Source organism: Phascolarctos cinereus, unplaced genomic scaffold (genome assembly GCF_003287225.1).
Source record: "Phascolarctos cinereus isolate Bilbo 61053 unplaced genomic scaffold, phaCin_HiC Scaffold_3;HRSCAF=262, whole genome shotgun sequence".
Classification (NCBI taxonomy): Eukaryota; Metazoa; Chordata; class Mammalia; order Diprotodontia; family Phascolarctidae; genus Phascolarctos; species Phascolarctos cinereus.
This window is the reverse complement of record NW_027555736.1, coordinates 38,215,129-38,242,053: the sequence shown is the minus strand read 5'-3', so window position 1 is coordinate 38,242,053 and position 26,925 is coordinate 38,215,129. Positions and strand designations below refer to the sequence as shown.

Here is a 26,925-nt window from a genome sequence, read left to right as displayed (position 1 = left end):
TTTGAATCCCTAGACCACTACAAAGCTCAGCTCCAGCACCACCTCCTACAAAAACCCTTTCCTGATGTCTCTAGCTGCTAGTGGAGGCATTCTTAGCCTTTTTTTTTTTTTTATCACAGATCATTTTGGCAGTCTGGTGATGTCTATGGTCCCTTTCTCCAAGTCTTTTAAAATGAATGTAGTGTAATACAAAGGCTTACAAAGGAAACTGGTTATATTGAAATAGTTATCAAAATATATATTTAAAAATAAAAGTTAACTCACTTCAGATTATGAAGTCCCATATAGTGTCTCCTCCCAAAATTAATTTGTACTTATTTGATATATTGTTGGCATTTTACTAGAAGTGTATGCCTTGTCTCTCTTGCTGGAATGAAACTTCCTTGAAGACAGGAACTATTTCACCATCAGAACCAGCACTGGACATAGTCATTACCACCAAGCTTCCATCACTCCTCTAAGGAACTGGTGTGTGGGCTCCAGTCACACTGATAAGAATCAGAGTATGCCTCACAGCGGGCTGGCTTTTTTCTTCAAATAATAGAAAACCGATCCTGTTTCTCTTCTCTCTTCAGATGGCACAGGGAAGAAAAATAAACCAAGAGCCAATAAATTTTGATTCATAATCAGAAATGGTTTCATGGACATTACCATGACTTAATGAAAGGAAAATTTCAATAAAGTGTGACTTGAAAGGCATTTAAAATGATGTCAGGAAAGGGGAGGGAGTATCCAGCAAATATGTCAGATGCCACACTGTGGAGCAAAGGTAGCAACAACCTGTTACCTGAAAACTCAGCCCACCTCAATATACCTGGCCATTTTCCTATGTGTGGTGTCAGAAGAACTACGGATGGTACACTATGAGTATGACAACTGGTTTTCTTTTTTTCTTTTCAAATATTCTTATGCATTTTTCATAGTGTATGAATAAGTGTTATTAAATAAAATGACAGAAATTAGTAGGAAAATTGCAATTTGTAATAAAAATGTGCCACTTCTTTTTTCCAAATATCGAGGATGGCTATGGCACATAAATTGTGGCCAACTGCAGATTAATCAGATGTATTCAGATTTGTGAATGTTACAATATTGGAAATAATGTCTTTTTTAAAGTCACTCTTTGGTTATTTATTGAGATCCTACTCTTTGCAATTATTTTTGAGAATGTTTTCAGCATTCTTCCTGATGACCATGTGTGTCCCCTTTTCCCCTTATGAATCATTCCTCAAAATCCTCTCTTCCAGGACCCTTTCCTCACCACTATCAAGAGATTAATGAAATTCACATTTTAAATCAGTAAGAGAGCTGTGAATTAGAGAGGGAGATATAATGTTTACATCAACATGCTTCAGATCCTATATAATAGTCTAATCAGGGCATCTCTACAGCTATTTTATGCCCCACCCCAACTCACAACCCCATTCCCACTTCTTTCTCAGGGCTCAGTAATCAAATCAATACTATTGTACTATCATTTTTTTTTCCTGTAAAGGATGCATGGGTTGATTGCCAAATGGATAAACTTGCCATCCTTATGACTTCTCAAACACCATTCCCTGATCACCACTCTTTTATGTTTTCCTCACATTTTAAAATGTAATATCCTTGAAGCCAGTACCTGTCTTATATCCTCAGTGTCAGAGTATAGAAAGTGTTTGATAACTGTTTTTGTTTGATCCATTTACTCTGGATATGGCCCAAATCATATGACACTTTAATGGACTTGTGAACTCAATGATGTAAACACTTGCTCTAATGGTATACATTATAACTCATCCATGCCTTCTTAAATTGCAACCCTTATTCATGTATTCTCATAAATCTTCAAGAGGGTGTTGAAAGAGAGAGACAGGAGGAGGAGGGAGGGGGAGAAGGAGAAGAAGAAAAAGAAGAAGAAGAAGAAGAAGAAGAAGAAGAAGAAGAAGAAGAAGAAGAAGAAGAAGAAGAAGAAGAAGAAGAAGAAGAAGAAGAAGAAGAAGAAGAAGAAGAAGAAGAAGAAATAGAGACAGAGATGGATTAGAAGAGTATTGGGAATGTGTCAGGGGATTTTTTGTTTTAGTAAGGAGCATTAAGTTATGACTCACTGAATCAAGATGGAATCTATTAACTATAGGGCTGAATGTGGCCAGAAGTGATGACCCTGGAATTTGGTGGAAATCATGATAAGGAAAGACAAATTTGAATGGGGGATGAGAACACGAAGTGAGTTTGGGAGTGAGACATATATTAGGTATGTATCCAAAGAAAGATGGAGGGAAGTGGGTTATGAATAGGTCGTGAGCTGATTGAATTATGAAAGGATCATGGCAGAGAGTACGGGAAGCATAAGCTGGTTGATTTGGTTATATAATAGATATTTTAGGATACAATTCTTGAATATCCAACAACAAATTGTAGGTTTTATTAAAAAAAATTAATATGCTTTTCCATAAATGTCATCAAAGCTAATTTGAAAGGTCCAACTTCTTTCTCTTATATACTTAAAGGCAACACATGGTATGGGTGCTTTCCGGTTGGGCTAAGTAAGGACTGGTGGTGACAGTAGAAAGATACTGGGAGATCTCAATTTGACAATATTGTGGTATAATCTAGCAAGGGAAGAAGAAGGTGAGAATAGCAAACCCAAAGACTGTAAATTCTTCAGATGGGAATAAATCTATCGTTTCTCTGTTTCTGTCAGAAAGGGCATTTCCTTACAAGTTTTAGAACAAGTGTTTTGCTTTATTTTGTTGTTTTGCAGGTTGTGTGTGTGTGTGTGTGTGTGTGTGTGTGTGTGTGTGTGTGTGTGTGTATGATGAACTCCTACTGACCCCTTCTTGTAATGATGTTTTTAAATGCATAAAATACATAGGATCAAAAGAAATATAGTAAAATTAAGCTTTTTTTTTTTCACAAACCCCAATTTAAGGAATCCTGGTCTAAATTAATTAGCCAACACCAAAAAAAAAAGTTTGTAGTTTAAACTTTGAATAGTCTTCCAGTGATCTGGAAGGGAAAGGAAAAGACTAAAGTGGGTAGTGGTGTCAGTTATATAGTGAAATTATGTGTGTATGTATGTATATATGCGTGTGTATGTGTATGTATGTGTATATACATATGCATACATACACATACAGATTATATATGTGTGTATGCACACACAACTATTCTAGCATGATTTTGCTTGAATAAGAGCAAGTGATATAAGTTTGGGTGTATGTAACTAAACACACATGGGTGTATACGTATATACACATGTAATTCACACATATACATATATGTAGTCGTATGTTGCTATGCATACATATGCTTATATGTATAGAGAGATTAGATAAATATGAGGTCACATACTCTCATACTTTCAATATCTGTTCTTATTCAAACAAAATCAGGCTGTAATAGTCACTATGAAATACATTACATCATGAAGCCCTAGTTCTTACTAACCAAAATCATTATGCAATGAAAAATGAATTAAGAATACTTGCCAACATGGGTTTAGCTTTAATCTGGGATTATCCAGAAAGAAAACCAGAAACTTATTAGTCTACTGCTAATGATCATGGAAAATTTCCATGGTTAATAAATGCAAAGAGTCTAAGATGATGTCATAGAAAAAAGCAACTAATAATAACAGGAAGATTATTTTCCACTTGAGCCATATGGTGATAGAAGAAGAGAGTAAAACATATGTCCAGGTTATTTAGAACGTGTCTGTGTTTAATACTGAAGGGAGCTGTCTCTAAGAAAAATAGTTGATTTTATACAGAAAAGCATTTACTGAATAGCACTCTATTTCAATACTCCAACGGACCATGATTTCACTGGTATGGCTAATGAAGATTGCAAACCTTTCCCATTCGTGTTGATGGCTTTTGTGAATTTGTATAGCTGAACACATTCATCACTTAATTGATAGCTGGCATTTACATAATGCACTAAGATTTCCGAGGTTTATTAATTATTACCTTATTTGATATTTAAGATATTTACCTTTAATATATTACCTAATTTGACCTTCATAACAACCTTATGAGGAAAGGGCTATTATTGTTCCCATTTTACAGATGAGGCAACTGAGCATCTGTGATGTTAACTGGAGTATCTAATATCACATAGGTAATAAACTGTTAAGTAAGGATAAAAAGCCGGTGTTGACTTCATAAATAGCGTGCTATTCACTGTGCAGCCAATACTGCCTACTAACCATTGCATCTTCTTGTCATAAACCTAAATGTCAAATATGTTACATAATCAGCAATTTCTTGGAGGTCTTATAATCAACAACAATTGTCAGTAACTGAGTCAACATAAACGCCTTGATCACAAAATTTCACTAGTACCTGGCGTGACCTGAGCGTTACCAGCATCTTTTCATTCCTGACAGAATTTGGCCCTAGGTGCCAATTAGGGAATTGCAGAAAGACGTGAAGCTTACTCTAATGTCTGAATGAAGCAGAAGAGGTTATTTATTCTCACATGAAGGCAAGCAAAGTTTGTGGGAAGTCAATGTGTTTTCATCTCCCTCTCTACTAGAGAATGAATGGGGTCTTTTAAGTGTGTCCTCCAGGTGAATATCTTCTCTTTACTTTTCATAAACCTGTAATGAACTCAAGCTGTCATAGGTGTAACTATGATGAGTGAGCGGCACTTTGTCCCAGGGCGACACAATTATGAGGTGTTTGTAGTATTTATATCCTTTCAACATCTTAGGATAAAAACTGGAATTAGCACCTTGTTGGCAAGAAAAAAAAATAGTTGAAATTTGAAGCTCCCATTTGGTACACACCCTTACCTTGAGACAGCTACATTGTTCCAGCCCTTTCCTGCTGTCTGACACCCCTAATTATTGGCTACCTAGTAGTGGCTTCAAGGTTCCCTAGGTCCTCTGTCTCCCCACCTTGTGATAATGTCCCAGCATTTCTCTGTCCCCCAACTAAATTGTCTTCAAAATTCAATTCGAGAACATATTCATGATGTGTGCTATTGTTTCCCCTGCATATATTTGGTGAAGCCTGACACTGACACCAAAATTATAGTTACAGCAATGTCCAAAATATTCCTCTGATTTTATTTCATCACATACTTTGGAAATGACAAATTTTTGTGGTTATGCAGAGTGTACATGTAGCTGTTTATTCTGGTCAGGATGAGGCTGCTTTTCAGGATATGGCAAAATGAATGGGCCTTACTTCATGGAACACCAAGGGAAACCTTACTTTGGAACAAATGAGGGGTAAGCCCTAATATTGAATGGATAAGTATAAAGACAGGACATAAAGGAGTGATGAGAGAAAGAAGAGGAGAGAAATGGGAAAAGAAAAAAGGATAAGATAAAAGAGGAGAAGGAAAGGGAAAGAGATAGATAAAGGGAGGCAGAGAAAGAGGGAGCAGGAGAGTCGGAGGAAGATGGAAATAGAATGAGAGGGAGAGAACAAGAGAGTGAGAAAAAGAGAAACAAGAAGTGAAGGAGAGAAAAGGATAGAGAGAGAGAGGAGGGAGAAGAGGAGAAAGGAATAGCAAGTGATAGAAAGAGATGGATGAAATAGGAGAGATAAAGGTAAAGGGGAAAGAAAAAGAAAGAAACAGAGACTAAGGAAAAGACAGAGAGAGAGAGGGAGAGATCAGAGGTGAAAATGCCTGCTGTTAAAAATATATCTCCTCCTCCTCATAGCTTAGTAGCAATTGTGAGAATTGTAAGAGTTATGGGGGGATTCTGTAGGGGTCCCTCCACAATCTGAATGAAACATCAAAAAACAAAACTCAGCCTCAGGTCTGTGACTTAGGGTGTCTCTGAGAACAAAGAGAATTCTGTTCTTTGGGGCCTGGGGAGAAGCTGATGGAGCTCAGACCATCAGACATCAGACGATTAGGAGGTTGCAAGTGGTTCTCTGAAGCCCTTCACTAAAGGGAAGGATGGATGCAATGTCCCCTCTGTTAATTACAGTGTTACATACTATAAAAGTGCCACAAGGTAAATGGATAGTTACTTTAAATGTCTATGACTGGTCGAGATAAAACGAGCATCTAATATGATGAGGATTTATGTAAGGAAAGCTCTGAAAAGTAGGCCCAGGAAGCAAACTGTTACCTGATACTATCTGCACAATTATTAGAATAAAACCCAATCCTTTTAAACTATTTTAGCCTGAGCTAATAGAGAACAATGTATCATAAAAGGATGAATTACCTCCGAAATAAACCTAGCTTCTCATGGAATGAAGCTATTAGAAATTGATCAGTTAATTTAGGAGTTGCTGATAATCTCAGCTCTACAGAAGACAGGCAAGTAGTAAAAGTACATACTAGAGATGGATATCAATATCAAACCTACATCCAAAGTCCTCTGCTGCTGCCACTGGTTGCCAAAGAGAATCATGGGACTTGGATATTCTGACTACAGTACTACTTGGATGTAGTTAGAATCCCACCCCTACTCCCAAAACACATACATACAAACACACATACACACATACAAATACATACATACATGCATGTACATATGTAAGTACTTCCAACTGTAGTTTAATTTGGAGGAAACAAAAAAAAAAAGGCTTTCAATCTTTTACTCCCATCATTACAGGGGCAATGTTTGAGTGTCTGGGCCCTGATGCCAGCAAGAGTAATATGTTGAGGGTTAAATGGGGAAAGGAGAAGTAAACCCAGGCCAGGGCTGTGCAGTCTAAGGACTCTCTTACCTCATTAACAAACACCCAGTGACTGTCCTTAGAAGCCAGGTTGGTTTCCACTGCCTGTAGAGAGAGGAAAAAGAAAAAGGCAGTGAATAAGCAATACACACTGGGGAGGAAACACCCATTCACTGTTTGGGGTTCTCTTTATCACCAGTATTCCTAAAGATTTTGTTCGGGAAAATCCTATTGTCTCCCAGGGGGAGGGCTTCTAGCGTTAGCCAACTGGTCATTATGTTTCAATATGACTATTTTGCTAACGAGGTGGCCTGGGCCACTGAAACTGAGATGGAAGTTCCTTGATGCCTATTTTTGAACCACAGGAAAAGACCAATTTATTCAAGGTTTCCAGGCCATCAGAATCATACAAAGCTGGAAAGGACCCCAGAGGCCATTGGCCTCCCTCAATTAAAGATGAGGTAACCGAAGATCAGGAAAGCAAAGTGACTTGCCTAAGTACACATCAGAGGTTATGACATCTAGTCCCATAACTCCAGAGCCAGAATTCTTTCCATGGTACCACGGCAGAGGAATGCATTGTCCTACCAGGGACCTAGGAATTGATGAATCCTTCTCATGTCTTATGTGTTCCTAATGTTAAAAGTTCTACCATCATGACCTTAAAAATGGGAACTGGCCCCTCAAAGTATTATAGGTGGTCCAAATTTTTCTTCCGCTTTTTCTATTTAGCCCCTACTCTTTCTCCCTCTTACCTAAAACTAGCTCTGACCTCTGTTCTACAAACATTGGGCTGAGCCACTTGGATATTGCTAGAAAGCAAAAACAAAAATAAAAGTAAAAATAACTCATGAGGGATGGACAGAAAAGACAAAGAGCAAATCATTACTTTTCACATCACTTCTTCTAGACCCTTGGCAGATGGATGAGGGTGTATTTGACTTACAGAGAGTCCAGTGTTCCCAATACAAGCTTTAGATCCTATACTAAGGAAGGTCCTACTTTCCTGTCTTGGGTTTGTCTCATTGCAAGAACATTAGCTTCTCTTTTAATTATTAATTTATTTATAGGATAATTTACTGTTTAATTGTTACTGATTTTTTTTGCTATCACTTTCATTTCCCAACACAACCTTCCTGCCCTTGTCCTAGACAGCCACATCTTATAACAAGGAAGGGGGGGAAAAAAGAAGGAAAAAAAAAAAGAAATCATCAAAAGCAACCAACAGAATCATTAAATCTATTGTGGTATGGAAGGTTCTTTATCCAGTATCCCCCCACCTTTGTTAGGAACAAAAAGAGAGCACAATGACTCTGAAAACTTCATTTCCTCGACTGCCCAGTTCGACATCCAGCCCCGTACAGGCAAATTTGCCAGAAAGCAACACTCACCTCTGCAGTGGAACTAAAGCACACCCTTCCTGGATTTCTAGATAGTCAGGCCCTTTACAGACAAGCGTGGAGTGAAAAGGTAACAGACACAATGACCATTTCCCCAAGAGCAGACTGAGGATTTCTAAGTTGGGGAGGCAGATGACTGACCACATTATTCCTCACTGGCCAGGAGAACCAAGTCAGTCATGTAAACAAAGATCAGGTGGTCGACAAGCATTAAGTGCTTGCTATGTTCCAGGCACTGGTGCTAAGCACTGGGGGCACAGAAAAGGGAAAAAGGCAATCCCTGCTCTTATAGTCAGTCTAATGAGGAAGACAACATATAAATAACTGTGTGCAAAAACAGTATTACCACAGGATAGCTGAGGTCTGTAATGAACATCTTTCTCACCTTCACTTTGAAGGATCTTTTATGTTCCTTCAAAATAAATATCTGGCCCTACCTCCTCTATAAGGGTTGCCCTCACCTGCTACATTATTGGCATGCAAGTCCCTAATGAAATTACTTCGGGTGACTTTGAACATATTTTCATTTACTTCTTCTTCTATACATGTTGTACACACACACACACACACCCCAGTGGAATGTAAACCCTTGAAAGAAGGAATTCTTTTATTTTCTTTTTTTATCCTTAGCATCCAGTCCAGTTCTTTGTATGTTGTGATCCTGCCTCTCTTTACTTATAGGGTCCCAATATGATACAATATTTCTGGATCTCAGTTTCCTCATCCATAGATGAGGAACATAGAATCCCATTTCATAAAATGGGATTAGTAATATTTATGAGGCTTGCCTCTCCAATGAGTTAATGCAGACAGAAGCGAATATCCCCACCCCCCTGCCATTACTACTGTTCTCAATAACAAAAGCAAAGTATAAAACTAAATGCTCCCAAAGAAATTGTGTTTGTTTTAGTCCTGGTTGATTGTACTTTTCCCATCTCCAGATTCCTCTCTACATGCCTGCCTCCATTTCTGAACCTTCCTTCCTCTATGAGATCTGAGTAATCACTCTTCCTCCTTGACTCCTTTGGGAAGTCTTTTGTTAGGAAAAATGAAGTATGGTCTCTAAACCAAATCGTCCCTCTTCCTCTTCCCATGCCTGTTAGGGAAGAAAATCCAAGGCCTTCTTTTTCCATGAATTGAAAAGAAAAGAAACTTCTAGAGAGCAAAACCTAGTCTCTGAAGTCTGTGCAGAGCCCACCAATATGACCACAAACCACAGGGCATCTACCGAAGAATCCAGGGGCTTAGTCCTGCCTCAGTCATAAACCAATCCTCAGCCTCAATGACAGCACCAGCACCATCCTGAAACTGTTTTCCTTCTGATTCTTTTTCCTTTCAAGTTTCCCTGAGACCCATCAAAGTAGAAAAGGAGAAAACAAGAGATGCCCCTCAACAGGGATTTCTGAAATGTAATGAGTCACTGAGCCCAGCTGGGAATCTACTTGTTTGCATTTGGTAAGTTTCTTATACTATAAGTCACACTCCCAATTTGGTAAAAACAAGAGCAGAAATCAGGACTATAGCCCAGTTTCTGAAGGAAGCTATGGGCTTCAGGTTGCTTGGGGGTAGGGACAGGGGAGGGTTAAGAATAGTTAGTTATGTGGCAGATATTAATTAAACAGTGTCAGGGCACCCAATGGAAGGGAAAATAGCTTCTGTTGGTCTCTTAGGTACTAATAAGAGAAGGTGGCCATGACTTTCTCTGGGATGAATGCCCATCTGACAACTGAAGCTAAATCCTGGGCTCTAACCACATGCTTAGTGATATGTGGGTTAAGGATAGAAAGACTCGGTCCATGGAACCCTGACAAACAAGAGACTAACATCAGTGTCCTATTTCCTTACACAAATGATGTGCCTGGTAATTTGTTAAGCCTCTTTTCCCTACAAGGAGACAAATAGCTTTGAGCTCTCTGGTTCCCAGAGGGCATAGCTCCTTTAGCATCTGGAATAAACAAGAAGCATTAGAAGCTACTGCAGCTTGAACAAAGAGAATACTTACAGCAATTAAAGGGAATCTGCCAGTTCTAATGGAATGCCCCTAACTGGCAATAACCCAGTGGGGAATGCCACTCCCAGAATTTCCCTGTAAAACCCCATGTATTTGGAGTTTCTGGTACAGTGTGGCCCTTTTTCTTGAATGGCATTTGTTACATTTGAAGTTGATTCACACTAAGCCCTGCTCTTTCCTTACCACCAACTCTGAATCACCAACCTCCTCCTCCTCCTCCTTTGCCTTCCGTATTCTCATCTTGATCCATGCAGAGATGGTTTGCCTCTTCCATGAGAATGCTATCCCCTTACACAAAAGGTCATAAGATCTCCCTCCCTTCATTTCCATGGAACAGAGTCCTTGGTCACAGTAGGGATAAAGGAAGATGTATCGCCTTCGATGGTCACAAGAATAGGACAGAAAAAAAAAACAGCACCTTTTCCTGTTTCCCAGTTTAACCAGTAATAGTGCATATTACTTACTCAGTGGGTAAGTGAGACATTAAATATAAACATAAAACTACCTGGCATCTTGTCTGGGTAGAAGCAAGTGCTACTTCAATTATTTGTCCCACTATCAAAAGTTCAAGACAAGCATGCTTATGATTCATTTTCTTCTTTTGAAGCTTAAACATGATAGCTGTTTACTACTATCTCCCAAAACATAATGGCAACTGAGTCATGAGGAGCAAGTAATGACCTGCAGATAACTAATCTGTACAAATTACATGGTGCCAAATCATTTTTAAAGTAGAGAAAAAAGTTTCACCTTTTCTAAGCATTTACTGATATCCTCCTCCACCACCATGCCCCCCTATACACATGTACCCTATATTCATCCGGTATATATGATGAATATACTTCTATGTATAATATCATCTCCTCCATTGGAATGTAAGTTCCTTAAGGGGAGAGAATATTTCACTTTTACCTTTGTATCCCCAGTGCCTGTCACATAACAATTAATCAATAATTGTTGGTTGACTGTCCTACATGGGACTGGGAGGCAGAAGACTGATTTAACTTGAAAAAGCCTTTCAAGTTGACATGTAACTTTCTTTGTCAAGCTTCCTAGGATTCTTTAGAACGTTCTCATCACAAGACAGCAGAGTATAGTGTAAATAGCACGACATTTGCCATCATAGGTCTACATTCAAATTTCAGCTCAACTATTTCTAATCTACATAATGAGCAAGTCTTTTAAGTGTTTTGGATCTCATTTCCCTCATTTACCAAGTGAAAGGTTTAGATTAGAAGATATTTAAGGCTTCTTCCTCCCCTACTGCCTTGGCTATATGACTTAATCTCTCTGAGCCTCAATTTCCTCATCTGTAAAATAAAGTGATTGGACAAGATGACTTCTAAGATATTTTCCCATTCTAGATCTAGGATCTAGATCTGACCATTCCAAATTTTAGTGATGACCACTATGATTCTTTCCCTTTCTAAATCTAGGACCCTATAATGTTTCCAAATTCCAATACTATGATATTGGGTAAGTGACATCATCCACATTTTACTCTGCCCTTATGGCCCTTGCCAAATTCTTAGTACTTGTATGAATACCCACTTGAGTCTTCAAATAATTCCAAAAAGAAAAACAAATAGCCTTGGAGAGAAAGTAACATGAAGAGCTTTCAATAACCTCACGAGACAACAAAGGAGCCAGCACAGGTGAACCCCCTTCTAGTGATGTGCAGGGAGGCAACATTAACAGATGCTCTCCCCAATTAAGGTAAATAACCTGCTTCTGAGCAAGGCTTTAACCACAAGTTAGCCATGATGGTATTGAGTTCCTGAGGCTGAGATCAGGATGAAGAATTTATACTCAACAAGCAAATAAAAGTCTGTACATATGCCTACACACAGAAAAGATGGCCTAAACCAGGGACCCCATACCTGTCCCTCATGAGAAGAGTTATTTCTTGTTTCTCAGTTCAAAACATATGAGGAATGGCTAAAGAAATATCTGATTTTATTGTATACCCAGCTACACAGAATTAAGGAAACACATGTCCAGAACTGTCTGTACCCAGGGGATAGTGGGAAAGATGAGAGAAGAAAGCATTAGGGCAAAGATTCTTAATCTACCCCTATGGCAGTCTGGCAAATCCTAAGGACTCTTTCTCCAAATAATGTTTTCAAATATATAAAACTAAACACATTGGACTGCAATGTATATAATTAATATACAATACTAATTATATTAGGTTTTTTTTAAGTTCATGGACACCAGGTTAAGAACTTCTGCTTTAGGTGACAATCCTAGGATATTTGGCCCAAAGAGAAACAAGATGGACCTGCTGTTGTTTGTTAAAATAAATTAGTGAGCCCATTTAGTATGATCAGGACCATGAAGATGATAATATTGGGGCTCTTATTGCCCAGAGGCGTTTAATAAGCTGAAAGGTATAATACTAGGAAGACAAAGGATCCTATTGACATAAGGCTAGAAAAGACAATCTAGTCAATCCTCTTGGTCTTCATAGAATTAAATTACTTTAGTCTCACATTCACCTATTTGCCCTTTTGAATACCAGAGAAGGAGACTGACCAGCCTGCACCAACGAATACATCCTAGTGGCTTCCATGTTCACAGGTCTTACAGACAGACACTTCCAAATATCAAAAAGAAGTCTCCATGCAAATTAAAGTAGGTCCATCAGTGTTCCTTCCACTCTCAAAGCAGTGCTACTCTCCTTAATTCACTAAGTTATCATAAATCTGAGGCCCATTATCTCATTTGCATTTCTCACATACGTGTCTCTTTCATTTATCTTTGAGTCAGGGAATAGGAAATAGGGAAGAAACAACAGAAGCAGCGGCAACAACAAAAGGGGGAAAAAAAGCAAAACCACCCTCCATATGGACGTCTTCCAACAGCATCATTAAGGATTTGTTTTACAAAGTGCAAATACCACCTACTTTTTATGTATGCACTAATTGTTAGGCACTTATGTAGGGTCCGCCTTCCACTGGTGACATGAGATAATGAAGGGTTGTCTGCAATTAGCATCTTTTCAACAACCCTAACTCTAACATTAAGTAACAGTCTCTCAAAGATCTTGACTTTTGGCATTTTCCCAATGAAAGATATTGAGCTGACTTCGAAGACCTACTGTTGCTTTGGCAAAAACATACTATTTATGAACAATTCCCTTTCTCTAATGTCACCCCTTTGAAAGCATGAAAAATTGTATGCTCCTCCATTAGCAGATCTGGAATAGTTAACCAGGAGACCACAGGATTTAGAGTTGAAAGGACCTTATATATCATTTAGTCCAATTCTCTTATTTTCTAGAGGACTAAACTCTACCTCAAGTAGAATAAGTGACTCATCCTGAATCACACAGCTAGTAATAGTAGGTTCATCATTTCAACCCCAAACCATTGACATCACTTTCCAAGTGTCATATCACTATGATGGAATAGTCATTCAAGGAGCACTAATTAAGCACATATTAAGAAGGTGGGGGTGTGGAACAAAGGCTGGCTCTGAATCAGAGGATCTCAATTCAAATTCTGCATCTGCTCCTTACTCCTTGTATGATTTGGTCCAGTATCCTCATTTGTAAAATGATGATGGGAGGAGGCAGGTTACTAGTAGTTGGCCTCTGAGATCCCTCTTAGCTTTAACCCTATGATCCATCTCTATAAAATGTGAGGGGTGGGGGAAGGAATGGAATAGTTCCTGCCTTCAAAAAACTTACATTCTATTTGGAAATAGAGTTAGTAAGCGGAAACATGGAGTACAATTTGAAGGGAGAGAAATAGCTCTATTTGGCAAAGGGTTCAGAAAATGGGGTCAAAAAATTCAAGGAAAGAAAATGGCATAGAGTTGAAATAGTTAGAAGAAGGAAAATGTGAAGATACTGCAGGTCATGATCATGAAAAGGTGAGGTTTGGGAGAATCTGGGCAGAAGAGGAGGTTATGAGAGTAGAAGGGAATCTCAAAATTCTGGATCATGGAGGTAGAAAACTTAGAAGTGGTGATGAGATGAAAAGTGTGCCTGAATGGTTGTGTGGAAAAGTGGATGGAGTCCTGTATTTAAATTCAGGAGGAACTGAGTTCAAATCCCATCTCTGATACTTGCTAGCTGTGTTGTTATTTTTGTTGTTGTTTAATCATGTCTGGTTCTTTGTAACCTCTGAACCATAGCATGCCAATGCTGTCCATGGGGTTTTCTTGGCAAAGATACTGGAGTGGTTTGCTATTTCCTTCTTTACTGGATTAAGGCAAATAGAGGTTAAGTGACTTGCCTAGGATCACACTAGTAAGTGCCTGAGGCTGGATTTGAACTCAGGTCTTCCTGACTGCAGGCCCAGAGCTCTCTCCACTGAGCCACTTAGCTGTCTTCTACTAGCTGTATGATGCTCAGCAAAACACTTAACTTCTCTATTCCTAAATGTCTTAATCTGTGATGGGGATGGAATCATGCCATCTAAGATCCCTTCCAGCTCTGAATCCATGATCTTTGACTATCATTGAGTGTGATTGAAGACACATAAAGGTACATACATTCACAGAAGTTAAGGAAGCTGATGAATTGGGAGACTGGGACTTTTAAGAAGGCATCAACCTAGATGTTCAAGTTTCTAAATAAGAGATTAAGAGTTAGAATAAAGGGGAAGATTGTGAGTGAGATGTTGAAGTCCTTTGGAAATAAGGCAGAGTTACTTGAAGGTTGAGAGATGAGAATTATAAGGATCCAGAGAGTATAGTGAAGATTGATGCTGGCTGATATTGGAACTGTGTTCAAGTCAGTTAGAAAAACATGTCAGGGGAAAGGAAGAAGGATACAAAATAGACAAGGTAGTATCAGAAAATTATAGAAGAGACCAAGAAGTTATAAAATTTCTAGAGGAGAGCAAGAAGTACTGAAGAATTGAAACAAGAACTTCTTGAATGCTATTATTTTAAAATGAGAGAAACTTGAGCTGGACTGATTTCCATGAAAGAGTATGGATGTCATATACCATGGGTGGGGGTGGGGGTGGCATAGGTTATTGGAAGAAGATCTGGAATTGGAATCAAGAGAGACCTAGTTCTGTATACTTTCTCTGACAATCACTAGCCTTGTCACCACCAGCAAGTCGTGTTAACTGCTCTGAGCCCCAGTTTACTAATCCATAAGATGATCATGATAATTCTTAGACTTACCTATCTCACAGAACTGTCCTGAGTATATAATGAGGTGACATACATAAAATTCCCTGTAAACCTTAAAGCATTACATAAATGTCTGCAGCATTACAATGATCACACTGGGACACTAAAAGTTTGATACATCAACTCCTCTGAGTAGAAAACCATGGGAAATGTAAATACAGAAATTAACTATCAGTCAATCAATATTTACTTATTAAGTATTTACTATGTGCTAAGTGGGGCAGGGCATAAAGCACCATGCCTGGAGTTAGAAGACTCATCTTAATGAATTCAAATCTAATCTCAGATACCTACCAGTTGTGTGACTCTGGACAAGTCACTTAACCCTGTTTGCCTTAGTTTCCTGATGTGTAAAATGAGCTGGAGAAGGAAAAGGCAAACCACTCCAGCATCTCTGCAAAGAAAACCCCATCTGAGGTCATGAAAAGTTAGACAATACTGAAAAACAACTGGACAACAGCAAAATGTGCCAAGTACTGTGCTAAGTGATGTGGATATGAAAGAAGGCAAAAGACAGCCCCTGTTCTCAAGGAGCTCACAATCTAACTCAGAAAGAAAACAGAGGGAATATCCACCTCCCAAATAAAGATAACTTGCTCCTAAAAAGGAAGTGAGCATGCCTGGCATGTGTTGCTCTTCAAATAGAAAACTGTCCTTCATTTGAGTGTCTTGAGCACCTGTCTTGAACTAGCTTCAATAGTTATTATAGCTTTTGGTCATATATGTCTAGTCACTATAAATGAAAACAGAATGAAAAACCCTCTGGAATTATCACTTTGGGGGTTTGGGTTCACACTGAAATGATGGAGATGATTGCTGCAATTTTGCATGTGTGGGCCTATCCATAAACGGGTATTGCCTTGAACTTGTTGGATGAGAGGTAATACACAAGATAGTTTGCACAGTGGGCCAAGTAGCTATATACCTACAGCCACCCCTGTGATATCTCCAACTCTTGTTTCTTCTTGTCTTCATTTGAGGGAAGGTAATGTGGAATAGTGGCTGGGACATTAGACTCGGAGTCTGAGAGGATAGGTTCAAATTTATCCTTTAGCTAAGGCTATTTACTAGCTTTGTAACTCTGGATAAGTCATTAAACCTTGCTGAGACTCAGTTTACTCATATGTAAAATTAGGGGGTTGAACTCAACAGCTTCTAGGATCCCTCTCTAAATCCATGATCCTAGGGAGAGAGAATGACAAGAAACTGAGCAAAACACTAGTACAAGGTTTCTTATCCTATTTTATGCCATAGACCTCTTTAGTAGTCTACTGAAGCATATAGACCTCTTCTGAGAATAATATCTTTTAAGTGTAGAAAAGAAAATACATAAAATTACAAAATAAACTATATCAAAATGGTTATTTTTTTAAAAAGGTCATGAGACCTAAGTTAAGAACTCCTATTCAAGGGTAAGCTAAAGGACTATAAAAATTGTGAAACTGGTAGTCTCATCCCAACCCTTCACCCTCATCAGTACCAACTTGTTCATCCAGAAGGAACAGTACAGGCTTAATACGAAACACAAATCATCTTGTCTCTGGACTTCTTTCTACTATACCAAGTTGCCTCTCATAGGCAAGGAGAAGTTGGATGGAATATTATAAGGTCCACCAATTTCCTGGAGCCTCATCAGAAGACCCAAAATTCATCTATTTCTAAGGCTGAAGGTATGAGCATCCCCTAATTAAATAGCTTTCCACTTCTTCCTATTCTTAAGTATGAACAGGGGCTCACAGGAGGACCCTGGTATGGTGCAAAAGGGTTTTTCTCAAAGTGCATACATGTTCTATGCATCTGGAGGGGCTCTGAGAAAGAAACAAGGGGGTAAAGCAGAAAAGCGTGCAAGTGGGAGACACTATGACCTTTGGGGGATGATTGAAACATAATATAATTCCATATGTTTTCCCCACAAGGAGTTTAATGATTTCTTCATTTTGCGTTAAAGGCTGAGTTTCCTAATATAAACCCAAGGATATTGGCTTTAGTATATTCCACTGTAACAAGGTGGCAACCTTTTCACTGGCCTGGTCAATAAAGTGGCATTTTAAAAGATATTAAAGGAACCCAGGGGAGAAAGATATCATTGTTAAAAATTTCCTGCTACTGGTTCCCATATCACAATGAGCTGTATGTTCCTTCTGAAGAAGGGGAGAAAAGAATAGGACAGGGACTGAATTATTTATTTAAAAACTGAATATATCATGACAATATTCTAGTCTATCATTCGCTTTTCTTCTCACTCATTCTCTGTTTGTCGAGTTTGAGAAAAATAGCCCCTCCAAAATGCTCTCCCAGCCAGGCCTGGCAGAACTCCTTGCTCAGGGAGTCTGTGGGAAGAAGATTCATTACAGATCCTTCGTGGATCCTTCCCCTAGCACAGAAACAGGCTTCAGAGTTCTGAAGAAAGTACAATTGTTAGTAATAAAAAGTGAAACTGCATTACCTGTGGACAATTTATGGGTAACCATTAATATCAGCAGAAAATGGAATGGAGTCAGCTCCTGGGCATGATCAATTTAATAAGATCAACCAAGAGGATTAGAAAAGCAGGCTGTGTGGACAGATATCAACTAATGGATACTTGAGTTTCAATCAATGGTCTCTAATTTCCTCATCACCTGCAGAACATTTCTCCCAGATAGGATCCTTTGTGTTATCTTTTGCACAGTTGTGCTCACATGTCTAAAAGAGAGGAGGCCAAGAACTTGGGTTGTTATCTTTCCATCGACAGAAGGAAAAAGTCATTTCTAGCTCTTTATCAACACTGGGCAGAAACACGTGTCCCTTTCTGAAGGCTGGAATAAATGCTGAAAGAAAATTAACTCTGAACTTGGTCACATCCCGATCCAATTCAGTAAGTCCTTATCCAGCATGCCCATTGGGCTGTGAACAACCTCACACCTTGTTTTCCTCTGGAGAGAATGGGGCATAGCCTTCCAGGTGGCAGAAAGCCAGAATGGGGGCCTTCTCATACAGTCTGAAGCTTAGCTTATTCTGCACATGATTTCCAGATGCAAGCAAAAGAATGAAAATTGACTCACAACTTTCTGTTTTCTTCTATTAAATCCCCTAAAACTATTTTTGTTGTGAGGGAATAAGACGTAATGGAAAGAATGTTGAATTTAGAGTCAGAAATTAGTCTCAGTTCTTTTGCTAATTACTTATGTGACCTTGAACAAGTCCCTTAACTTCTCTTAATTTTAGTTTTCTGACTAGGAAAATGATGGAGTGGAATGAGATGAACTCTGTGGGATCTACTAGCTCTCAATGAGTTTTCCCATTATAGAACTTTGCTATGAAACCTGCAGGATGCCACACTATACAAAATATCTTACATATTACCTTTCAATCAACAAGTTTAAGGCAATACTCATTTATGTCTAGGCCTACACAGGCAAAATTGAAGCAATCCCCTCCATCATTCAAATGTAAACCTAAACCTCCTACCCTATAATTTTGGAGGATTTTTCATTCTATTAAGTCATAGTGACTCATTTTTCATTGAAGAGGCAATGTCTATGAGAACAGGCCTTCCCCCCTAAATTGCCATGCAGGAAATGTGGGCCATTAGTGGCTGGTAGCACAAGAAGGCCTTGGTCTGGGACCTATCATAATGGTGTATGATAAAGTTGTAAAAATGTGAAGCTTGCCTTCAATGCCCTGTTCTTGTCCCTCATTCATTTATCATTCATTTATTGCTCTGTTAACCCAATGAGCATTTATTAAGCTAGTACAAACATTATTCTAGGTTTTATATTGCTCTAGTCTTATCCCAGGCTGCCCATTTGGGTCTTTACCAAGGAGTTTTATCCTTGAGCATTGTTCAGGTCTTCAAAATTCCCTCTTTCCCACATCAACATATGTAAAGCTAATATGTTTCAGCTATCTACCATAGTAATATCTGGACAGCTATGTTGCACGGTAGATAGAGCACTGGGCCTGGAGTCAGCAAGATCCGAGTTCAAATCTGACCTCAGATACCTCAGGTAGTATTCCTCAGATACATGTGTGACCATGGACAAGTCACTTGACCTGTTTGCCTCAGTTTTCTCATCTGTAAAATGGTGGTAATATTAGCGCCTGTCTCCCAGGGTAGTTGTGAGGATCAAAAGGAATAATAATTATAAATCACTTAGTATATTGCTGGGTACCTAGTAAGCACTATGTAAACGTTAACTTTTCTTGTTGTTGTTATTGTTGTTGTTGTTAAGCTACTTCACAGAATCAAAGAAGCAGAAGGTATTGCAATTGAAAAGGACCTTGGGGATTGTCTAGTTCAGCCCATTCCTGACTAAGAATTCCTTCTATAACACTCCTAACAAATAATCATTTGAGGAATGAATGAATGAATAAATGACAAAGAATTTATTAAATACTTTCTCTGTGCCAAACATTCTTCTAAGTTCTGGGCATATAAGTACAGAAGCTAAGACAGTCTCTGGCCTTAAATAAGCTTGTATTCTAATGGGGCAGACAACATACATATGAGACTGGGGGTGAGGAGGGGCAATTAAGAATAGAAAGTCAGAGTGAGGGAGTGAGTGGACCCAGTGGAAGATTGACCTGCTATATTCAAGAACAGTGGCAGAGTTGATTTGATTGATCATGGCTTATGGTTCCATTGATCATGGAGAGAAAGGGAATGGTGGGAGGGAGGGGAGATGGGAATTAGAAGGAAAAGATTCCAAGAGGGAATGGAAGACATAGCGGGAAGGGTGAGAATGAGGTGAAGCGTGGTTGAATCTTTCCTGCAATAGTGTTGTGAGAGAAAAGGTCACTAATCAGGCAAGTAGGAGATCCTGAGGGAAGTTCCAGCATGGTCTCTGAGCCCCGGGAGTGAGGAGGATGTAGAGGAGGTTACTGGAGATGAGGGAGTAGACTTTGCTTGAAGGATAACTGTGAAGAGACAATTCATCCCCTTCTGAGGTAGCTCATTCAACTTTGGGTCAGCTCTCATAGGATCATTGATTTAGAGCTACAAGAAACCTCAGAGGTCATCTAGTCCCACCATTCTCATTCTAGAAATGAGGAAACTGAGACCCAGAGAGGTTAATGACTTGTCCAAGGTTATACAAGTAGGAAACAGAATCATAATTTAAATCAAATTCCTTTGACTCTTTATGTGATACTTTCCACTCCTCATGATTATTAGAATTAAAAAAAAAAGACATAAGTTGACTGTAACTCTTCCTCACTACAACAAACCCATTGTCTCTAGTTCTTCTAAAGATTCTAAGCAAGTCTATTACTTATTCCACCTAACAGACTTTCCATTACTTGAGCACAGCTGTTCATGTTTGCCTAAATATCCTCTTCTCCAGGCTAAACATTTTTAGTGTCTTTGATCATGGCTCATAAGCCCTGGCCTCAAATTCCTTACTATCCTGATCACCATCCTTTGAATTTTCTTAGCTTATTCCTATTCTTTCTTAACTATTGTAGCCAGAACTAAACACAATATTACTCTCAAATTTTTCTGATCTGAGATAGGAGGAATTAACATGGAGGCAAATATGATTGACAAGTATTGCATATGTGGTCCTATCCATGTTTATCTACTTCAATGGATAAACCAAGAAACTCCTCAAGTCTTCAAGGATTCATTGTGAACATGCTTTTTTCACCAATCCAGATTCCATCTTCTCATCCCCTCTCATTCCTTAGTAGTTGGCCTTCAATGATTGCTGTGGCTGGAAAGAAGTCATCACTTGGAAACAACCTTTTAGTGATGAGCTAAGGTGGTCCTCACATGACAGACATAAGTCATACATAATCAGGAGAGTATTTGAAGCCTATTCAGGTGAATAGAACCTGCCAGAACTGATCTTTTCCTGGGAAAGCAGAGTCACATCTTCAAGAAAGATGGTAAGGAATGTGAGTTTGCCTTAGTGGTAGAACCCCAGGGAATGCATTTCTATAATTCACCCATTAGACAGTTCCATAGGTAGGCAGTATGAGCATTGTAACTAGGGAAATCCAGAGAAGCTAAAGAGAAAAAGTGCAATGCATCGCAAGTGGATATTCAGTCTTTCATTTGTCTAGGTGGGGAAGGTATGAAGGACATTTAGCTGAGATTCAAGGAAATAATAAAAGGTGACTTTTCTTGTGAATTGTCAAACTGGCCACAACCTTAGTGCTTTTGGTCAGTGTTGACCTATTTTAAAATAGAAACTGACCCATGTAAGGGTATCTTCAGTTAAACCTTTAGGGTGCAGGAAAAGGCACAGCTATTAATGTATGAGAATATCAGAAACTCTTCCCTAGTGTGGAAGGGGTCATGCTATGCCCATGATTTTCCCCACCCAGGCATATTGTGTCCTGTGGCTATGCTTTGTACCTCCACTTCTAGCCCCTGGAAAAGTGGGATATGTTTACCAGCCAAGTGAGTCTGATATATTTCCTGTCACATACAACTACACTCTGTAAATGTAATTGTTCTGCAATTCTCTTCCATCCCTTTCATGGTATTGTAAGAGCCCCTAGATACATGAGAAGAGAGACAATATTTGAGGTACCGAATCCTTGCCATTGTGATTTAAATTCCACAACCTAGATGACCAGCCATATGTCAGACTGGCCCTACCTACAAGGACTTTAAATACCACATCCCAGCAAGGCTTCTAGGGTGACTATACAAGTGAATATTTTGATTAGAAATGTCGACATTTAAGGTTAATATCAAAGCTATTTTAAATCAGTATTGGGCAAGCAACTCATCAGAACAGCTCCAATTTCTTTCTTAAATCTAAATTGTTTTTAGAAGATTAAGGTGTTTTACTTCTTTTCAAAGCAATAATGCTGAACATAACAATACTTTAGAGGCTGATAAGAGCTGCTGAGTACAATCTGTATTCTATTTTTTTCTGAACCTGACATTTTGAAGAACAAAATAGAAAGGAAATATCTTCATTTATTTTCCCAAAATTTTGTCCTACTTCATTGAGTACTGGAGGACAGATACCTCGGTCTATCTTAAGTTATGGATTATCAGAAGAACTGCCCCTGACTCTGAGCCATAACATGTTATCATGGGTGTCTAAGCCCCCAGAATAGTCAAGGGATAATAACTTTCATCCTCAAGGCTTAGCTCGATACAAGTCAGTAGTGACCCAGTGAGGTTGATGATAAATTGAATCACAGAGTATGTTAGTTGCTGAGGGAGGGAGGATGGGGATGGCAGGCAGACTACACTCTTGCCTCCTTAAAAAAGGAGGGTGGCATTTCCTCTCAATTTGTGAATTTATGTACATGTAACACATGTGCAAACATACACACAAATACGTGCACACCAACACAAATTGATTTTTAAGCTGTTAGAGAAAACTTTCCTGCAAGAAAATGTATAAGGTAGAAGGAAGAGAAGGAGAAAGGGAGGAAAGGAAGAAGGGAAGGAGGGAGGGAGGGAGTGAGGGGGGAAGAAAGTAAGGAAGGTAGGAAGAAGGAAGGAAGGAAGGAAGGAAGGAAGGAAGGAAGGAAGGAAGGAAGGAAGGAAGGAAGGAAGGAAGGAAGGAAGGAAGAAGAAAGAAAACAAATGTTTATTATGAGCCTACCATGTGCCAGGAGCTGTGCTAAATTATTTCAGATATTATTTCATTTAATCCTCACAACAATCCTTGGAGGCAGGTGTTATTATTATCCTCACATTATAGTTGAGGAAACTGAGGCAAACAGTTGGGCAAGAGACTTGCCCAAGGTCACACAGCTTACATGTGTTCGTGGCTATATTTGACCTCAAGTTGTTCTGACTCCCAGACTAGCACTCAATTTACTGCACCACTCAGCTATTTCAAGGAATGGAACCCAAAGAAGAGAAAACATCAGTGTTTTCATCACAACTATGATGTTTTGCAATGACTTTTTCTTGTATCCTGGATGATATACCTAGAAAAGAGCCTAATTTCTCCTTGTTCCTTGCCTGACCAACCTTACCCCAAGTAGAAATGGAAACCAGGATTAAAAAACGTATTTTCCAGTAAGATTAATCCATAGTATGAAAAGTGTCCTAATACTTCCAGATTTCTTAGCAGAGAACATCCCTGGGTGGAGTAAGTAGGATGTTTTCCTAGCGGCAATAGAACAGGGGGTGACATTCTTTCTCCACTGTGGCTTGTCATTACATATTGTAGAACAACACATGCAGAGCTAGACAGGACACAAAGGTCATTCATCCATTTTAACCAGCTCATTTTAGAGATGAGGAAAGTCAAAGGCAAAAAGGTCATATGACTTACCAAAGTTTATGTAAGTACCAAGCATCAGAGAAGGGTTGCTGACCTAGGTTCTGTTACTCCAGAATCTGTGTTTCTTCTACTCTACCCTCACCATACAGGTGACACGTCAGGATAACCACCTGTGATCCCCCAAACCCTTAAGTCCATCACTATCTTTTGCCCTACTTGGTGACCAGCTCCCTCTCACTCCTTCCCCATTTCCTGGATTTGGATATAGAGATTGAGAAAATATCATGGGGGGATACTAATGCCATTCCCTAAGAAGCAGGTCAGGCCACTTCTTCCAACATAACTCTGAAAGAATTTTCAGTACTTTCTTACTTACCACTAGACTGGGAGACCCAAACCAAGACTTACATGAGGGCAACACCAGGGATGGGCAGGCATGTGGGATCCTGAGACCTTCCCACACCTCAGGTGCTTACCTCTCCTATCAAAAGAATTAACAGCAGGTTCTAGAGCAACTACTTGTAGTTCAGCTCTTAATAAGACACATTTTGACAAAAGAATGTGAAATCCCATTAGCCCCAATTCAAAGAGGGTGAAACTCAAAAGTTTAAGTAATTCTGAGCATTTGCTCAGTTAATCAGTCTCATTTGTTAAGGGTCTTTCATGTGCTAGGCACCATATTAGCACTGCACAGTCAAATACCAAGAATAATAATCCTTGCCCTCATGGAGCATGCATTTTAACAAGATCATAGTCTAGCAATATGCCACTACTGAGAAACCCAAATGTCTCACAGGAAAGCAAATGAAAGAAACAGATAACAGCAGAGTAACAGAGAGTAATTAATAAACCATGGACTGCCCTGTTCTTCCACATCTCTATCCTTCCTCCACTCCCACTCCTCCACACATACATTTTATACTAAATTAATAGGTGTTCACTGATCAGTTTTCTGCTGTGCTCTATGGGGAATGCAGAAGGAACAGACTTGATTTTTGCCCTCAAGGACCTAATTATTTCATCAGGAAAAGAGCTCTAGGTCAGACCAGGTTACTCAAGAACCTTCAGGGGCTCCTGCATCCTCTTGTTGCTGTTCAGTCATTTTTCAGTTGTGTCCAAGTCTTCACGACACCATTTGGGGTTTTCTTGGCAAAGATCCTGGAGTGATTTGCCATTTCTTTATCACTTTATAGATGAGGAAACTGAGGCAAACTGGTTTAAGTGACCTACCCAGGGTCACCCAGCTAACAAGTGTTTGAGGATGGATTCTTCTGAGTCTGAATCCTTCTGACTCCAAGGCCTGAAATCTATCTTCTTCACCACCTATAACCTCTAAGATAAAATATGAAATCCTTAGCTTGGCATTTAAAGCTTTGAACGATCTGCCTCCAGTCTTGTTTTCTGGATCTATTTCCTTTTACTCAGTGTTCCAGCCATACAAGACCTCATTGCTGTTTTCTGAAGCCAGTCTCCTATGACCTATTTAATCCTGGCTGCCCTCTATGCCTAGAATACACTCTGTCTTCATCTCATTCTCTTGCAACCCATAACTTCATTCAAGGCTCATTTCTGAGGTCATTTCCTACAGATCTCTGTAAACTAAGGATTCTTAACCTTTTTGGTATCACAGACTCCTCAGAATGTTTTTAAATGCACCAAATAAAATCCACAAGGAAAACCATTTATATTGAAATAAAGAAGCATTTTCTCCCTTCAGGCTCATAGATTCCCAGAAATCTATTCATGGATCCCTTGGGGGTTGGTGGATTTTATGTTAAGAATCTCTTCCCTCATAGCACCATTTGTTGCTTAGTTGTGTCTGAATCTTTGTGATCCCATTTGGGGTTTGCTTGGCAAAGATATTAGAGTGGTTTGCCATTTCCTTCTTCAGCTCATTTTATACATAAAGAAACTGAGGGAAACAGGGTGAAGTGATTTGCCCAAGTTAGTAAGTGTCTCAGGTTACATTGAAACTCAGGAAGAGGAAGGAGTCTTCCTGACTCTAGGCCTGGCACTCTATCAACTACACCAGCTAGCATCCCCTCATAGTGTTATCTCCCTACTCAAATTATCATATATTTCTTTCTTTCTTTATATGAACTATCTTCCCTTTCTCCCTCCCCAAGAGAATAAGCCAAGGACTCAAAGCCAAGGACAGTTTTCTTATCTATCTAGCCATTTGGGTCTTTAAATGCCCAGTTCCTAGAATGTCTTGGACTTGATAGGTTTGTTTGCTCATTTTTTATTTGTTTCTAAACTCCTGGTCTCCCTATCTCACCAAGGCTGGAAAAATGGTGGCCATTCACAGGTGCTGATTAACATAGAAGTTTTCCCACTGCTGATCAACATGGAAGTTTTGACCTGTTCCATTTCCAGCTTGGGCCAATTCACCCCTTTGTAGTCAAACTGGTGCCCTCTCACCCAATCCTGGGGATTCAAGACATAGGACTAGACTTAGTCCTGGACATCTAACCATCTTTAGGCCTAATAAATCTACCAGCCTCTGTCTCCTCTGTAATAGAGAATACAGGAATGAGCCATCAGGTGTGTCATAGTAGATGTTTAATACATATTTATTGAATTGAATCAAATAGTCATGACTTAGTGAGGGATGGGGTTAATATTCTTAACCTGTGATTTCTTCAAGACTAGGAAATACACATGTGGAAATGCCTTACCATCAGAAAACCTTTGAAGACTTGCTTCTACTAGTCCCACATCTGTTATTTTCTTTCTTTGTTTTGGGAACATCCATGTAAACCTGACAGCTTCACACAGCAGCTGCCCCCAAGGCAACATTGGGACAATTGATGAAAACTCTAATACAGCTACCCAGAGAAGGAGGGACACTTTGTGAGCACAGTTGGTCCTCAGCACTGATCGACAATCAAGAGGCATATGTCCCTCTGAGGTTATTTTGGAATGTGTGTGCTTTGTGAGATGAATCAGACAAGCGAGTAGGATTTCATAGGGAATATTTGATCAAGACAACAATTCCATTTTGGGCTGACTGTTTTTTCAGTGGGGGGGTGGGGGTGGGGGTGTTGAAGATTCTTATCCTATAGACTCCTTATGGTAGAACAAATTTAAAATGAGTTTGCTTCAGGCAACCATAAATGGGGAAGTAAAGAGGGTGGAGAAGGAAAGGATCAATGTCAGGAAACTCAGGGTAGCTGTCATTATATCAAGCGGAGCCCCTCAGAGCTCTGGGATTTCAAATTTCCTGTTCAAAGAAACAGTTCAAACACAAGGATTCACTTTGATCATCACATTCCCAAGGTATTCAATTTTTTGGAAATTAAGCTAACAAAGGGATTTGCTTATGAATGATCACTATTTTCTTTACTTATGGACACCACCATTTAATAGAGATTAGGGAATATCCAGATCAGGATGACCAGGGTAGAAAAGGGTCTTGCATTTATTTCAGAGACGATAAAACTGAAGGAAGTGGGAAGATATTTAAACTAGAGAAGACTTCGGAGGAATGTGACTGTTATGTTCAAATATCTCAGAGGCTAACTTATGTAAGAAGGATTAGGTCAGCTGCT

General features: G+C 39.2%; 1 protein-coding gene across 3 annotated transcripts in view; it reads right to left on the bottom strand.

The window, feature by feature from the left end:
• Nucleotides 1-26,925, bottom strand: part of GRID1 (glutamate ionotropic receptor delta type subunit 1) — a 1,087,219-nt gene that overhangs the window by 268,751 nt on the left and 791,543 nt on the right. For all 3 annotated transcript variants that reach the window (XM_020994606.2, XM_078150776.1, XM_078150775.1), the window contains exon 5: nt 6,681-6,734. In XM_020994606.2, coding sequence (XP_020850265.1) covers nt 6,681-6,734 — 54 coding nt within the window. The remainder of the gene's footprint in view (nt 1-6,680; nt 6,735-26,925) is intronic.